The sequence below is a fragment of the Zootoca vivipara genome, chromosome 11, assembly GCF_963506605.1.
Source record: "Zootoca vivipara chromosome 11, rZooViv1.1, whole genome shotgun sequence".
NCBI classification, from domain to species: domain Eukaryota; kingdom Metazoa; phylum Chordata; class Lepidosauria; order Squamata; family Lacertidae; genus Zootoca; species Zootoca vivipara.
Window position 1 is genome coordinate 2,718,174 of NC_083286.1, and position 16,777 is coordinate 2,734,950.

A 16,777-nucleotide genomic window follows, 5' to 3' on the forward strand; every position below is an offset into this window, starting at 1 on the left:
CTGTTAGTTGCCATCCATCCTCCAACTGCCTCCAAGCACTCACACAGGACCTTCACTGCCTTCACTGGCTCTGATTTGAAAGAGAGGTAGAGCTGGGTATCATCCGCATACTGATGAACACCCAGCCCAAACCCCCTGATTATCTCTCCCAGCATGTAGATGTTAAAGAGCATGGGGGAGAGGACAGAGCCCTGAGGCACCCCACAAATGAGAGCCCAGAGGTCTGAACACTCACCCCCCACCACCACTTTCTGAACACGGCCCAGGAGGAAGGAGCGGAACCACTGTATAACAGTGCCCCCAGCTCCCAACCCCTCAAGACGGTCCAGAAGGATGTTATGGTTGATGGTGTCAAAAGCCACTGAGAGATCCAGCAGGACTAGGAAACAGCTCTCACCTTTGTCCCTAGCCTGCCGGAGATCATCAGCCAGTGCGACCAAGGCAGTTTCAGTCCCATGATGAGGCCTGAATCCCGACTGGAAGGGATCCAAATGGTCCACTGTTTTCTTCTGTATTTGTAACCTAGAAATCCATAACACTGACAGTGAATAATGATCTCATCTGTTTACAGATATACAGTGGTGCCTCGCTTAACGAATACCCTGCTTAACGAAATTTCCGCTTAACGAAAGGATTTTTCGAGCAGAGGTTGCCTCGCTAGACGAATTCGTTTCATGAAAAATTTGTCTAGCGAATCGCGGTTTCCCATAGGAATACATTGAAATTCAATTAATGCGTTCCTATGGGCAAAAAAAAATTCAATGCATTCCTATGGGATTCGCTAGACAAATGTTTCGTTATAAGACCCATGGAACAAATTAAATTCGTCTAGCGAGGCACCACTGTATAGCTGCAGCAGTGGAATAAATATAATAACTAGCTTTTTCATCTGCTTACCCAGAACAGTGAAATCCATATTCCCTTCGGGCGTTAGAAAGTGCGCTACTTCAGAACTGAAAAGGGGGAGGGAACCATAAAATGGTAATTTATGCAAAAAGTATGTGTCTCTGTGCTTTCCCATCCAATTTATGCAAAGTGATTATTGCAATGATGCATTAACTCAGGAGCATAGCTGCCAAGTTTTCGCTTTTCTCGCGAGGAAGCCTATTCAGCATAAGGGAAAATCCCTGTAAAAAAGGGATAACTTGGCAGCTATGCTCAGGAGTAAGACTGCAGACAAGCTCCCACAACAGCTCCCACCCATTGTCACTTACTGTCAGGAATTTAAAACTGGCACTCCTTTCTCTCTCCTATTCAAGACAGGTGCTCTCTCTCTCTCTCTCTCTCTCTCTCTCTCTCTCTCTCTCTCTCTCTCTCTCGTTATGCTCATGAAGCTGTTGATCAATCCCAAGTGTTTTTGCTGCAACCTTGTGGTTTCTGTTTTCACAGAGACCTTAATAATAGTAATTTTTTTTATTAATAATAAAATAATAATACACATTTGCCAAAATATAATAATTACCAGAATACAACTTAGTGGAACCAATTGATTAAAAGCCAGAGTGCTGACTAAAAATAAATCACTCTCATGCCTACTCAGAAGTAAATCCCACTTAGTTCAGTGGGTCTTATTTCTAGGTAAATACGTATGGGATTGCAGGCTTACCCAGTTTAAATTTTACTTAACCAGCACTGCTAAACCTCATTGACAGTGCAATCCTAACCATATCTATTCTGCAGCAAGTCATCTTGTGTTCAGTAGTTTCCTCCCAGGCAAGATTTAGAGTGGTGCCTGCAGTTCCCCTGTACAGGGCACAGACCCAAAGAAGTGCCAAATTTTGTATTTATACAGTACAGGTACCTAAAAAAAGAAAACTGTACCAAAAGGAATTATTGTGAAAATGAGAATTGGGGGGGGGGGGCACCACACTTTGTCCTCAATCTGAGTACCATATGACCAAAGTGAGATTTGGAATTCAGATTCAGTTACTTTTTGAAAGGTAATTGCACACCTTCATGTCCATTAAATTATACAATAAGGTAAGTTAAAAGCAACTTCAATCTTTTCTTCTAAATGAAAACTGAAATCCAGAATGCTCTGTAGTGTAACAATAAAAAGCATAAATCACAATCTCACTGTTGTGGAAGATACAGGCAGAAGGTAAGATGCTGGTTTCAGGTAAGTTGCCTTATTTTTAGACAACAACCATGTCCCAGCTGAAATATATTGTGTGCCAACTTGGGAAAGCATTTGAGAAGAAAAACCCCGTGCACATCTATGCAGCCTGCACACCACAAGAGCCTTTCCTGCAGCATATGGGAACCAAACATGCAGCGTTGGGTCAGCCTTGTTTCAATCTAAGGCAGGATGTCAACTATGTCCAAGGTCACCCAAGACTCCTGTGGACACAGGGAAAACACCTTTGTTTTTAGTCTACTACAAATAGCAGACATGGGACGGGGGGGGGGGGCGCGTATCGATTCTTCACAGTGGATACGGTACTTTGTAGTGCACCAGCACTTGCTCTCTACCCACCCAAGGGAACCTTAGTGACAGATATTTTATATTTTATACAGAGATATTAACAGGGTGAATTACCTCAGGAAACAAAGCAAATAATTTCATACTGGGAGGAAGAACTACAGAGTTAAGCATCAGCTCTGCACATGTGTGGCATTTGAGCCTAATAATAGAGGTAAAAAAGCTGTAAAAACTGTTTTATTGCACATCTGTTTGCAGATAATTTTAGGTCTCTGTTAAAGAAAGTGTAAGTTCTCAAACTACCGTGTCACAGGCAAGGCAGATACACAGCTAAGCTTTGATTATAGTGTCATTAATAGCCCACCCCTTGTGAGGTTTGGAGCTGCTATGGGTTTTTTACACACACACACACACACACACACACACACACACACACACACACACACGAGGAACAGAAATGTTCTTCTGCAACTTCCATGAGAAAGCAAACTAAACTTTAAAAATCTGCTCATATAAGTAAACCTGTTATTCCAGGGAATAGCTCCAACTTTTTGCATCCGATTTAATTATGAATGCATTACTAGCCACTACAGAACAGAGCTCTATGCACATACTTTTTCCAGATCCTGACCTTCCTACCAAAAAGGAAACAGTACTAGACCAGGGTGGACATAATTTGGGAAAGTGAACCAGGGAGTGTGCTCTTTACAGCTCCAAGATTTTTTAAAAGAAGTTGTTTGAAAAAGGGGGGATTCTGTACACATCATAGTTTTCATATTTAATTCCATGGAAGTGGTATACAGGTACCACCACATAGGGTAATTGGATTTCATAACAGTAATAAAGAAAAAACAAAACAAAATAAAATTCCTTCCAGTAGCACCTTAGAGACCAACTACGGTAAGTTTGTCATTGGTATGAGATTTCGTGTGCATGCACACTTCAGATATACTGAAGTCACCAGACCCTATTACAGGGTCCCCAAACTACGGCTCAGGGGCCGATCGCCTTCTAAATCCGGCCTGCAGACGGTCCAGGAATCAGCATGTTTTTACATGAGTAGAATGTGTCCTTTTATTTAAAATCATCTCTGGGTTATTTGTGGGGCATAGAAATTCATTCATTTTTTTTTCAAAATATAGCCCGGCCCCCCACAAGGTCTGAGGGACAGTTGACCGGCCCCCTGCTGAAAAAGTTTGCTGACCCCTGCCATAGACCATAGTTCCAGGTTTTGCTCTGGTGTTGTTTCCCTACAAATTAGTGATATATAGTGATAGGATTGGTGATATATAGTGATAGGATGGGGAGGGGTATTACTCAGAAGGGTCTGGTGACTTCTGTTTCAGTGTATCTGAAGAAGTGTGCATGCACACAAAAGCTCATACCAATGACAAACTTAGCTGGTCTCTAAGGTGCTACTGGAAGAATTTTTTTAATTTTGTCTCGACTATGCCAGACCAACACGGCTACCTACCTGTAAAGAAAAAACAAGTGATTCAACATGGTCAAAAGGTACAACTTTTGCAGCGGAGAAGCCTAAAAATATAGGCTGCTACAAGTGGTTCCAAAGGCATGCTATACTCTAGACATTAACATATTTGATTTCTGTTAAGGCACCAAAAATGAAAGTGGGTGGGATTCTAGGCTAGAGCAATATTTTACATTACGCACACTAATCTCACCAAATTGTATATATTTCCCATAAAATTTGGTCACTGGCTTCCCTTTAGAGAAAAAAAATACAAGCATTGACTGCTTCCTACTATACACATAAAATACTTTTTTTGTTCATAATGCATTTCTATACTTGTACATTTTGGACCAAAATCCATTATTTTAACTTGCTGATCCATCTTTGCCAAAGCAGAGTGAGATGCATTCCTCGAAACCTTTCTACAGAAAGTCACATAGTACACTGCATGTGACAACTCTAAAAAGTGTTTGAGTTACTCTTAATATTCAGGCCTGTGGCTCTCCAAATGGTGTTGGACTCCAACTTCCATTAATCCCAGCCAGCACAATGACTGGGCAAGGATAATGTAGTTGGAGTTCAGCAATACCTACCTGAAGGTCTATGGCCAAGTCTAATAAAGGAAACGGCACAATAGCTTGCTGTGTAACATGGGCTGTAGTGCTCATTTAACTGCCCTGCCAGCTTTGCATTTTTGTCAAAAGACAGACAGATCCTCTATTTGCTTCTTTCTATTAGGAAAGCATCTTTTATCCGAGGACTTTTTGGCTGATGGAAGAGGTTGGCAGGTTCTTGACAGTCCCATGAGTTATAAACAATTAAAGCAATTGCCATTAGCTATGCTGCAGTTATCCTTCACTACTGCCATTCTTTTTTCTTAAAGCTATGGATAGTGTTTGGCCCTGTAAGTTCCACAATCTCAAACCAAAGAGAGACTGATCTCAATCAGAGCATTTCAGGATTGTAGTATTACTAGTTTAGGACCGATTCTTTCAAGATGCATTGAATAAGTTTTAACAGATTCAGGAATGCACCTCTCAACCCTGTTACAATTCACCCCAAGGAATGTCCTGCTCTTCATTAGTGTAGCAAAACTTACATTAGGAAGAACTTTATAGTCTCTGATTTGTGAAAGCATTTAAAATTTCTTGTAATTTGCATTATAGGGTAATCCTTGCCTGAGAGTGTGCAAAAGCAGCAACACAGAGATAAATGGAGAGGGTAGCAGTTATCACACTCCCGTTTGTTTTGTTAAAAAAGATCTCGACACTTTCCTTCCATTGCTGTACAGCAGTTTTGCTGGTCCTTTATGAAAATCATGAGGAACCCATAAACAACCACAATAATTGAAGGCTGTGTTCAGGCAGTCACCCAGGGTTGACGTCCATCAGAAAACTGCAGCTAAGGTGGCAGCAAAAAGAGATTCCAAGTGGAGAAATTTGTAGATCAAAGCAACTAAGACTCTTAAAGGCTTCCTTTTTCAACTATGACGTTGCTCTTAAAGGTCCAGGAGTCGTATTTGTATTCCATATGGAAGTGAGAGCTGGACCATCAAGAAGGCTGATCGCTGAAGGATTGATGCTTTTGTATTATGGTGCTGGGGGAGACTCTTGAGAGTCCCATGGACTGCAAGAAGATCAAAGCTATCCATTCTGAAGGAAATCAGCCCTGAGTGCTCACTGGAAGGACAGATTGTGAAGCTGAGGCTCCAATACTTTGGCCACCTCATGAGAAGAGAAGACTCCCTGGAAAAGACCCTGATGTTGGGAAAGATTGAGGGCACTAGGAGAAGGGGACGACAGAGGACGAGATGGTTGGACAGTGTTCTCGAAGCTACGAACATGAGTTTGACCAAACTGCGGGAGGCAGTGGAAGACAGGAGTGCCTGGTGTGCTCTGGTCCATGGGGTCACGAAGAGTCAGACACGACTAAACGACAACAATTACATCTTTGCTCATCAGAACACATATTCACTGGCTGAAGTGTACATAAAAATAAAATCCAGCAAGGGGAGAAACATGCAGAAGAGCTGATCTCCAGAATTATTAACTAATAAGTATTGAAGGATTAGTTGCAACCATATTTTCACAATATTTCAGATTATTCAATCAATATTTTAATAACCCAATGAAGCATCACAAAAAGGAGCTATATCCCTCTGTACATGATTTTATTATTTACATAATACAATATAGCATAGATGCCGGGTAGCATGATTATGTGCAATACATAAATATGAACTATCTGTACACATTTGTTTATCTAATAACTCAACTGAGGACAAAGTTTAAAGCAAAACCTGATGCTTTTAATGAAGAAAAACTAAGACTGAACACTGCAATAGAAGTCAGAAGTAGTGCCCTGTGTATACACAACTATTTACAGATGAGGACAGGCATTACCACTACACTACTCTAAACTGTACTGGTTTATATAAAAAAAACACAAGTTTCATACATCACAAAAAACCTTCCATTATAACACAGAAGTGATATTACCAGACAAGCATCAGTGAAGTATACTGCCTTTTCTAGAGTTGTTATTGTACAATGCTGTAGATAATGCAGCCCATGCAATACACCCAAGAACACTATAGTCCTACACCCAAGTACTATTAAAATAATAAAGCAGCCCTCAGAGTGGTTCCAGGTACCACTTAAAGTCTACAGCAGCCATATTGGGTATGGTTTTTCCATGCAAAATGGTGCAATCTCACTACATTTGAAAACTATCAAAATTAAGAGCTAACGTTCTTTTGAACCCAGAACACATTCAACTTAAGATGTATATGACAAATTAAATGCTTGAATACATTTGCAAACTAGGTTCATCAGATGCATGTTACTTGACAGAGCTGCGGTGGTTATGTTTATTTTTTAAATGTAGCATTTTGTTTGTAAACTGTAAAACAGTCTTGTGGTTTTGTGCTACACAAACTTATCAGCTACATAAGAGTAAGAAGCAGGCAAATCTTCTGTTGTAGGCTAGTTCATAAAGTTCTGGAAATGAAGTTTCCTTTGGGAACCAGTTTGAATAGTTGAGCAATTTTCATCAGTTCCAAGGATTGCACTGTTCAGACTCAAATTTCTTGGTTTCATTCAGTAGGTAACCTTAAACTGCAGTTTATGGCACCTGAACGCCCGATCTCTTTAGAAAGTGGCTCCTCTGCAGCTCAGTTTCAAAACAATGAATTGTGGAAATTAAAGAGGACAAAGTTTAACTATGGTAAAAGTAGACTCATTTTTTCCTGGTGTATAATTTAATCAAGCAGGCACGTAGCACTATCCAAGGATGATATACCTCAATTACATTCCCAAAAGGCAAATCCGCTGCAAACATGCAGATTTTATGCATCTGTTTGGCACATGTGAACTACACAACTCTATCTTTTGTGCATGTCTGTTTTCGAGTGCAGGTCTTACTCTTTCAATTCATTTTGGGGAGGGGCATGTACACATTTTAAAGGGCTGTATCTATCAAATTCTGCCTGTAACACCCACAACATCCTAAAATATCAATCAATAAGATAGACTAAAGTAAAACTCTGGAGAACATCAAAGGAAAATGGCCATGCATCTGCTCTTTAATGTTTTCCTAGGATATTTTAAAATAAAAACAAAGAAAGTCAGTCTTTTCACCGAGTAGGTTAGTTTATATTCTCTGGATTTTTTCGGCCACAACAACTGGGTTCTCTTTTCTGATTTTTGCTGCAGCTTCTGCTTTGTAATCATATGGGCAGTTGTGCTTGTCAGAGTAACGGTGAAGTCCACAAAACAGATTTCCACATCGGCAATCAAACCCTGTAAAAGCACAAAAACAGCATCAAGTCCTGAGCTTTGTCATGTGGAATAAAAAACTGAACTCCCGTACACACATACACCTGTGCCATTTCAAAGTGCTCACAAAGTTTCAAAGTATGCAAGTCTTCAGCAGTAACTATATTTAAGACTGGATAAGTGTGGAAAATGCAGGGTCTAATAGCATACCTGTAAGGCCAACCTTCTTTCTGCACATAAAACATCTGTTCTTCTTTGGTTTAGGCATTTCAGGTGTTTTCTCTTCATTCTGAGATGTACTAGGCTGACTAACTGTAGGGCTGGGTTGAGTAACAACTGAAAAGAACAAAACCGGCCAAAGTTGATTAGACGTGGTATACTGTAATTCTAAACTGCTTTCATCGCCACATTTTAAATTATTTTCTTTACACACCTCAGTGTTGGTAGTTTATTTATAGAAAGAGATGCTGACATTTTTGGAAGCACCAACTCCTTCATCCTCCCTGTCTCCTTTTTGTAGTAAAGAAATAATTAGAACGGTTCTCTTATTTTATGATGTTAACCTGAGAACACAAAGTTCTTTCTCCCCACCTTCTGCCTATAGCAACCTATGACTCATGAAAAGCTTCCCTGGAGGGTTCCCCACCTTTTGTGGGGCAGTGGCTTCTAAGTTGCCACAGTCCTCATCTTTTCCAGAAGTCCTCTGTACCCTCTTCCATATTATTCAGGACACCTCCCCTTCAGAGACTTTTTCAGGGGTGGTGTGTGTGTGTGTGTGTGTGTGTGTGTAGGAATAGTAAAGCTTCATTACATTAAGTAGTCGGAACATTGGTATGACAAACTTTCTTGGTCTCTAAGGTGATACTGGAAGGAATTTTTTTATTTTGTTTCTTAAGATGGGAGCACTAAGTAGAGCCCACAACCTTCTGGGCTGGTTCCCAAGTAATGGATTGTAGAAGACTTGTGTGCTGGAGATTACAAAGAGTAAAGATGCAGGTTTTGGAATGGATATTTTATGGTCTCACTCAAACTTTCAGCAACAAACTACTCTTGCCACCACCCTAAAACAAACAAACATACATCGGCTGAAAGCATATACCTTGGATGTTCCTCTTTCCTGTTCTCTCCCCTATAATCACCATCACCTTCAAACAGAAGCAGCATCAGCCCATCGCTGCTCCAGAGAACTAGGAAGGTATTTCTGGGTGCTCAACACCTTAGTGTGGTATGTTTCCTCTTTCTGTGCACACAGTATTCAGAGTTGCTCCACTTTCATCATAAATGAAGAGCTAACACTATCACACTACTACTATTTCTTCTTTTTTACTAAATCTATGCAGCTCCAAAAGGCATTGATAATGATGAATCTATTCTTCAGCATGCCCTTTCATTTAATGCAATATCTGTTTACTTACACTACAGATTTATGAAGCTTACTATAAAAGACACGCCTGTGGAAGATGGATGGAACAACACACATCATACATAGGCCACAGCATATTCTCTCTTTTGATATACTCCCACCTAGTTTCAGAACATTAATATGTATGCTACTTGATTTTAAGAAATAAAGAAATAATTGCGCTATTTAAATATCTTTCAGCTTGCCATCTACCTTCACATTTATCAGGAATATACATAAAAAGGCCCCCCTGATGTATAAAGCTGTTCAGCATTAAGGCTGTATCTGCTGGCCTGGCCTTTTAACTTACTTCTAAATGAATCCTGTGTCCCTGGGTTTGAGCTACTGCGCATGTGCCCCACGGACACAGGGATTGGACGCAGAGACTTGGAACGCACACTCGCGCACCCCCCCACCTACCGTTTCCCTGCGGCCGTCAACCGCCGCTCCCGCCCGGACTGAGTGTTGGCGGCGGGGGAAGCAGCCCCCGCACAGCCGCACTTCGGCTCTGTTGGGCCTCGGATCACTCCTCCGCTTCTCCCTCCCCCCGCCCGACAGAGCCAGCAACCCCGGCATCTGTGCTTTCTGTTGGCGGGGGGGGGGGGGGAACGAACGGAGAGAAAGGGCTGCTTTCTCTCCATTCGTTCCTCTCCCCTCACTGCAGACAGAAAGGACAGATCCCGGGATGTCTCCTTCCTGTCGGCGGCTGGGGGAGAGGAATGAAGGAGGAGAAAGCAGCCCTTTCTCCTCCTTCGTTCCTGTCTCCCTGCTGCCGACAGGAAGGACAGGTCCCGGGGTTCGGAGAAGCACTGCACAAGTGCTTCTCCGAACCCCGGGATGTTCTAACGCCCGTTTACTTAACGGGCTGAATTACACTAGTTACATTATATGATACTATACACCAGCAAAAAATACTGGCAAAAGAATCGAACCATCCTAATATCAATGCATTCAAACAAAATCATATAGCAAAAATACATTACTAGAAACAACTTTTAAAAGCCTATTGTAAGAAGAGTTCATCCAAACAATTAATGTAAATATATACCCATTGATTATGACTTCAGCATCAGAACATTCAATAGTGGGAATATTGAATGCATATTAATACAAAAACACTCATGCATAATGCTCTATGGATTTCAACCTTGGGAACTTATTCACATCTAGGAAATATTTCATAAACACTTTACAGTACAAGTATCAGAAGTTACTTCAAAATGTCAAGTCTTTAAAAAAGGCCTGAATAACAATGCATGGAGGTATATTATTTTCAGAAATAATCATTTCAGTGAAGTTGGTATACAAAATAGATATAAAATAGGGATATAAAAAACATATATATATATATATATATATATATATATATATATATATATAACCTTGTTTGCAAGATTGTTGGATTTCTCCAGTGATCTAAAGTAACTATTGAAAGTTGTAAAGACCTGTGAACTGCAGCACATTAAATTCATTCAAAATGCTTAATGAAAAAACACCAACCATTTTGTAAGGTTTTCTTTAAATAAAAAAAGAATAGCACATTCTCACTACTCAATTCATTTTCGCTGAAGGGACTAGCAACGTTAATCTACTTATAATAACTGTTGGATGAACTCTTACAAGCAGTGAACAAATTGATCTAAGGATGATAAATCTTTTACTTTGCAATTTTGCCTTTTAATGCTAAAGAACCAAATACTAAAGAGAATATGGTATAGTTTTTCTCATTGGTTAACAAATGTCTACACCTGCCAGGTCCCACTGAACTAGCTGCACTTAAGCGACTTCAAAAAAGGCATACCTGGCTCTGTTGTTTCTGTTTTCGGAGTTACTTTCTCCTCTCTTGAAATGCTCATTTCTGTCATTTGCTGTGTTACAGGCAAGGCGGCAACAGGCACATTTCTGCTTGCATACAGTGAAATGAGAGCAATCTGTTAGTGCTATTAGGAAGACTAACATCTTACAAAGCTAAAACTTAAAAACCCTGAGTTCTTCTTTGACACCTATGACTGAACTCACTGGTGATAAAGTTTGATGTACAGACTATAATATCTAAGTGTCCTTGTAATCTAACCTATAGTAAACTAAGGCATTTACATCAATTCCCTCACTGTAAAGCTCAGAGCCTTTTTGATTGCAGTACAGTGGTACCTCGACTTACGAAGACGATCCATTCCGCGGCCGTCTTCGTAAGTCGAGGTTTTCGGATGTCGAAGCGCTACTTGTGCGCATAGCGCGATTTCGCACTTCTGCGCATGCGCCGACCGCACGTGCGGCGAAACGACTTCCGGGGTTGTCGACTTCAGAAGTCGAAACCTTCGGAAGTCAAGGTATGACTGTAATAAACTCTGCAGTTATTTCCCCTATGAACTAGCTGTAGCAGAAACTGTTACAATAGTAATAGGCTTAGAGTTTCCCTTACATGCCCTCCCAGAATTATTTCATTTCTCTTACCTTGATTTGTCAGATGTGCTGCCAGCAGCACCTTCACAGTTGTTTAAACTAGTATCTGCTCTCTGTACAGATGCAGAGTCTGAGGTAGGACTGTTGGAACCACTTGATGTTCCTGTATGGAGGGGGGAAATATAAGCATATATATTAGAAATGTAATATGCAGATACTACAGCTGTTAAATACTTGGAAGTCTTTTTAACTGGAGTTAATTTGGCTTATACACAAAAATGCCTCAAAGTTACTAGTTACTAGAATAGTACAAATGTTCACTTAAATGTTTTTATCTGAAATGTAACGGTATTCACAGCTTTAGTTATATTATGTTCCTCCAGCACATACCCATTGGACTGATTCGGCCACTATTTTGCTGTCTTTGAAGATGTTCTTTATAGCAGACAGAACACATTCCATTTGTTCTAGGATTCCCATAAAATCCACATCCTGTGCTACACAGCATGGGCCCTGGGGTCTGGTTGGTCTCCTGAGCCATCTTGTGCTGTAAATAAACACACACACAAACTGCTTTAGAAGTTGCTATAAGATCATAATTCACATGAACTAGCCATTACATATGATAGCATCACATAACCACTGGAAATATGGGGAAATATGGCTAAGTGAGGTAGGAGGCAAAAGCCTGTTTCCACTTGAACTTTGTGACAAGGCGCCACCTTCCCCCCAAATGCAGGCAGGATTGTGAGCTACACCTGTATGATTCCTTCACTTTGTCAGTCAAATTGGCAGGAATAAGCAGGATGCCACCTCAACTGTTGAAGCTGAGAGGTACGGTAAGTAGCTTGCCTATTATCTTCACCCTAGGGCAGGCATCCCCAAACTTCGGCCCTCCAGATGTTTTGGACTACAATTCCCATCATCCCTGACCACTGGTCCTGTTAGCTAGGGATCATGGGAGTTGTAGGCCAAAACATCTGGAGGGCCGCAGTTTGGGGATGCCTGCCCTAGGGCCTAAAAGGGAGAGGGAAGATTGTATACATATTCTCCAACCCCAAATTAACCTCACCTGGATTGCTTTACTATGTTGCCTCATAGCTTAGACGCCTGAGGGTCAATGTTAAGTGCATACAGGCATCAATGCAACCTGCCCATCATGGTGCACTGCTTTCAAGTAAGCATACGGCAGAGGTGAATGTAAATGTATGTTCCACTGGCAGTCCTTCAGTGCTGAAAAGACCACATCCACATGGATCATCTCAAAGGTCACCCAGTCCAACCCACTGCAATTATGCTCCTTTGATTTGGACTTAAGGGTCCTGATCCAGCAAGGCTGTCTGAACACTATCTTTACTGGAGTGTGGAAGAAAGAGGAAGAGGAGGGGGTACATTTCACCTGTCTTTAACTGTGACTCCTACAACTGGCAGAGCACTGGACTAGATCAGGCATGGCCAAACTTGGCCCTCCAGCTGTTTTGGGACTACAATTCCCATCATCCCTGACCACTGGTCCTGTTAGTTAGGAATAATGGGAGTTGTAGTCCCAAAACAGCTGGAAGGCCAAGTTTGGCCATGCCTGGACTAGACGACTCTTCAGGTCCCTTCCCACTCAAGGATTCCCCCATTTTGCTCTACCTGCCCCACTTGTGGAATGGGATGCAACAAGAACAATGCTAGAAGCAAAATATATGAACTATCAAAATATTTTGCAGTTCTGTTTTCCTTTATTCCTGTGGAGAAGGCAGACCAACATATGCTAATCATAAAACCCTGGACTATGATTTGTCACTGAAAGGGGCACAAATGTGTCCTGAACTTTTCATAGTGTTTTTAAATCTTCAAGTCTATTCAGTATGGCAGAACAGCCTTATGCTTCTCCATTCACGCCCATTCTGGTTACTGCCTATCAATAGATCTCACAGCATGGGGAATATGTTTAGGCTCAAGAGACACACTGGTTTGTATATTAAAAACAAATTATGGATAAAGATTCTTGGTAGACTAGCTCAACAGGACCTGAGAACTTGGGCCCGCAACCAACCCAACCCCATGCTAACTGAGAACACCATGTGTTTAAATTATTTTATACAAAACCATTTACTATTTTAAAAGGATAAAAGCCATTAAGCCGAAAGTTTCACATGAAGCAGGCCTTTTGGAAGAAGTCCTGCTTAATATATTCATTAAAACAAGCTACTCATTTTACAGCAACTCAGCAAAATACTGTGACTATCAAAACAAAACTCGAAAAGGCTGCCTCATCTGTGCATGACACGGGTCATGTTTTAGCAACATAAACACTTCAATTTCATTACCATATAAGCTATGCAAGACTGATATAAAAATATAGGATCCAAAACCTCTGTTCCCACAGCACTACATTAATTTGATTGTAACATGTAATAGTGGTCTACTAGAAAGAAAAGCATTTGAATACCTTGACAGTGCAAAGGCAGCATATAAAACTGTGAAATGAATAAAATTTCAAATGTGCCCTGTGAAGATTTTTCATGTAATGTATACATTTTAAACAGTATGAAACTTCCAGAGCTTGAATTTACATATCCTGAATAAACATGTTTTTTCTGCACAAGAATCTTTAAGAAAATGAACTGAGAATGGCTTCAGAGTTTATTCTTGTTCTAAAAGGCCTGAAGACAGAGTCCTATACCATACATATGAGTGGGTCATTTTTCCACAATTGTTATAATATAGCATTTTAAAAGATATGCTCAAGGGGGACAGAAAAAGAGGGCCTATTTCACAAAACAGTAGATAATATTTGCTGAATAAATATCACAAGGCAGACTTCAGGCACACCTTCACCATAAAGTCCACCCAGCTCACTAAAATCAGCTTGTACTTTAGAAAGAAACATTTCTTTGGGAGAATATGCGGTCAGAAATTTGACCTGTTTTTCCAAAACAAATGTAAAATCGACACCGTAAACTATGTAAAACTTATCTGTAAAAACAAAGCTGTGTCATTTCATTTTTCTAGTTTCATGTAAATTTTGCACCATCCAATTAAAAAGCCTTAGAATGACATAATCAGTATCAAAAAAGTTTGCACCTGCAAATGACTAGCATGTAAAGCCAAACAAATCTTTACAGAAAAGCAGTGTTTGTTTTCGGGTATGAAATTCATAATTTTGAGCTCGCTACTGTTGTTTACAGCTTTAGCTTTTTTACTGGAATACTGGGTTCAAATACTATCACATGCATGTCTGCTTGCTTTAATATTTCTCAGAAGCTAAAGTCACATGGTGAGTGCATTAGCTTCCGCTTGTCACAAGGCTGCAATGTGACAGGCTGAGCTAGAGGCTCAGGCAAAAGCTAGTCAACAGGGGCCTCTGAAATCAGCTTCTATATATATCTCAAAAGGCTGCCCAGCTCCTGTACAGCCCACAGTACTGAAGCAGCAAAATATGTACCAACAGGAAACTATAAAAGCAGCTTCACAAAGGACACTCAATTAAGAGAAACATGTCAGACTGATAACTATATAGAGAATTTATCAAAGTGATTTTAGCCCTGAGCAAGAGTAGTAAGAACAGTTAAATGGCCCAGATGACTGCAATTCTGTCACTCCAAAGCACATGACAAACTGTATGCACCAGATGGTTCCTTCCTAAAATATGTTTATTTGGGTGACCGCTCTCCAACTCAATAAAGCTGCGCTTGTTCAACTTCATAGCTTGCCTTTATAGAACTGCTCCATGCCTACGGTATTAGTTCCAATGGTGGTACAAAGCCATGGCTACAGATACATGCATAACACGATGAACATGCCCAATCTATAATTAAGGCCCCAAAGGCTTTACGTTGCTAATAGTTTTAGTTTACTAAAAGCAAAGCTTACAAACCACTACTATATTTATCCAAGTTTCCTTCTTTTAAATGTAATTTAATTAGGAAGGCGACAAAAAAAAGGAAAACTCCTCTGTGGAAGCGGAGTGGTAAAGAAAGGCACACAATGAAAAAGCGGCGGAGGAAACTAGGACGGGGGGCTTGGAGGCCGTCAAAAGCCGGCGCGGAAGGGGCCTTTCCCGTTGCCCGTGTGGGGCAAACAAAGGGAAAGGAGACGAGGCGGGAGTTGGAGGTGGAGAGGAAGCGCCAAGGGAGGCGGGCGAGAGGCCTGGCCACAGAATCCCTGAGTCACGGCCAGGCCCAGCCGACGGGAAAAGCCTCTCGCGGCCTCCGCGCCAGGCGGCCCACGGGGCCCACGAAGCCGCCTCTGTCTCGGGGAGAGGAAGGGCCTGTGTCCCCGCCGAGGGGGTCCCCGCGTCCCCCCTCCCCCCGCCGAGCTCTTTGTCTGCCTCCCTTCCCCCCCGCTCCCATTCCTCGGAGGTTCCTCTGCGAGCCCCCCCCCCACGCCACGACTGGATTTTGGGGCGGTGGTCGCGAAGGAGGCAGAGGCGCCTTTCCTGGAAAATATCTCTCCCCCCCCCGCCCAAGAGCTGAAGCCGAGCTGCCCCTTGGCTGCCCTTTGTCGGCCTCCTTCGCGCGGGGGGAGACGCGGCGACCTCGACCCCCTCCCTCCACGTCGTGTGTGTTAGCGGGGGGGGCACAAAGGGCGCCGCTTGGTTCGCAGAACCCCCCCCCCCGAGAGCGGAGGGAAAGGAAGGGGCGACTCACCCGCCTCAAGGCTCCGCTCCTGGCGAGACTCCGACCGAAAGGACAAAGAAGCGGAGAGGAGGAGGAGGGCCGAGGAGGAGGCCGCCGCCGCCGCTATCCCGGGCTCGGGCGGGAAGAGAGCCCCGCCGCCGCTTCCTCCCTTTGTTCCTAACAGCAGCAGCAGCAGCAGGAGGAGGAGGAGGAGCCGCTGCCTCGCTGGGGGGGAGGAGGGGGCGGGGGGAGGAAGCAGCAGCAGCCGGAGAAAGAGGAGAAGATGGTTCCTGGGCGCGCTCGGGAGGTCGAATGGCGGCGCTGCTGGTGCTGCCTCTGCCCCGCCGCCGCCACGAGCCTCGGGGCCGGATGGAAGAGACCGCCTCGCGCGCACAAACCGCCACCGACCCGACTGAGGGAGGGAGGGCGCGCGTGCGTCGGCAGCCGAGGCGCTTCGAGGGGAGGCGGGCGGGGGCGCGCGCGGCAGCTGACGGGCTCTGGCGTGCTCGATGACGAGACGCGACACGTCACCCGCATCCCGGCCCCGCCCGCGAGGGGGAGGAGACTCCGCCCCTCCCTCCCGCGGAGCGAGCGAGGCGTTGAGTCCGGGTTGGCGCCGAGAACGCTTCGCTTCGAGGCGCGACGCTCCAGGGGCCGCCGCCGCCGCCGCCTTGAAAGGGATTCCCTCTTGCG

The 16,777-nt window shown here is 43.0% G+C and overlaps 1 protein-coding gene across 1 annotated transcript; it reads right to left on the reverse strand.

The window, feature by feature from the left end:
* Positions 1–6,046: 6,046 nt before the first annotated feature.
* On the reverse strand, positions 6,047–16,487 carry ZFAND5 (zinc finger AN1-type containing 5). Its single transcript, XM_035100055.2, has 6 exons — positions 16,115–16,487; positions 11,865–12,021; positions 11,526–11,637; positions 10,873–10,973; positions 7,880–8,005; positions 6,047–7,693 (listed from the first exon to the last, which is right to left on the reverse strand). Exons 2-6 carry the CDS (start codon positions 12,013–12,015, stop codon positions 7,545–7,547), a joined length of 639 nt encoding a protein of 212 aa, XP_034955946.1. The 5' UTR covers positions 12,016–12,021; positions 16,115–16,487; the 3' UTR covers positions 6,047–7,544.
* Between the last annotated feature and the right edge of the window lie 290 nt (positions 16,488–16,777).

Coding starts and splice junctions, on each gene's coding strand:
- ZFAND5 (XM_035100055.2), bottom strand. CDS start 12,015: ATGGCTCAGGAGACCAACCAGACCCCAGGGCCCATGCTGTGTAGCACA. Junction 10,974..11,525: donor AGCACATCTGACAAATCAAG/GTAAGAGAAATG, acceptor GTATGCAAGCAG/AAATGTGCCTGTTGCCGCCT. Junction 8,006..10,872: donor AACAGAAACAACAGAGCCAG/GTATGCCTTTTT, acceptor TGTTCTTTTCAG/TTGTTACTCAACCCAGCCCT.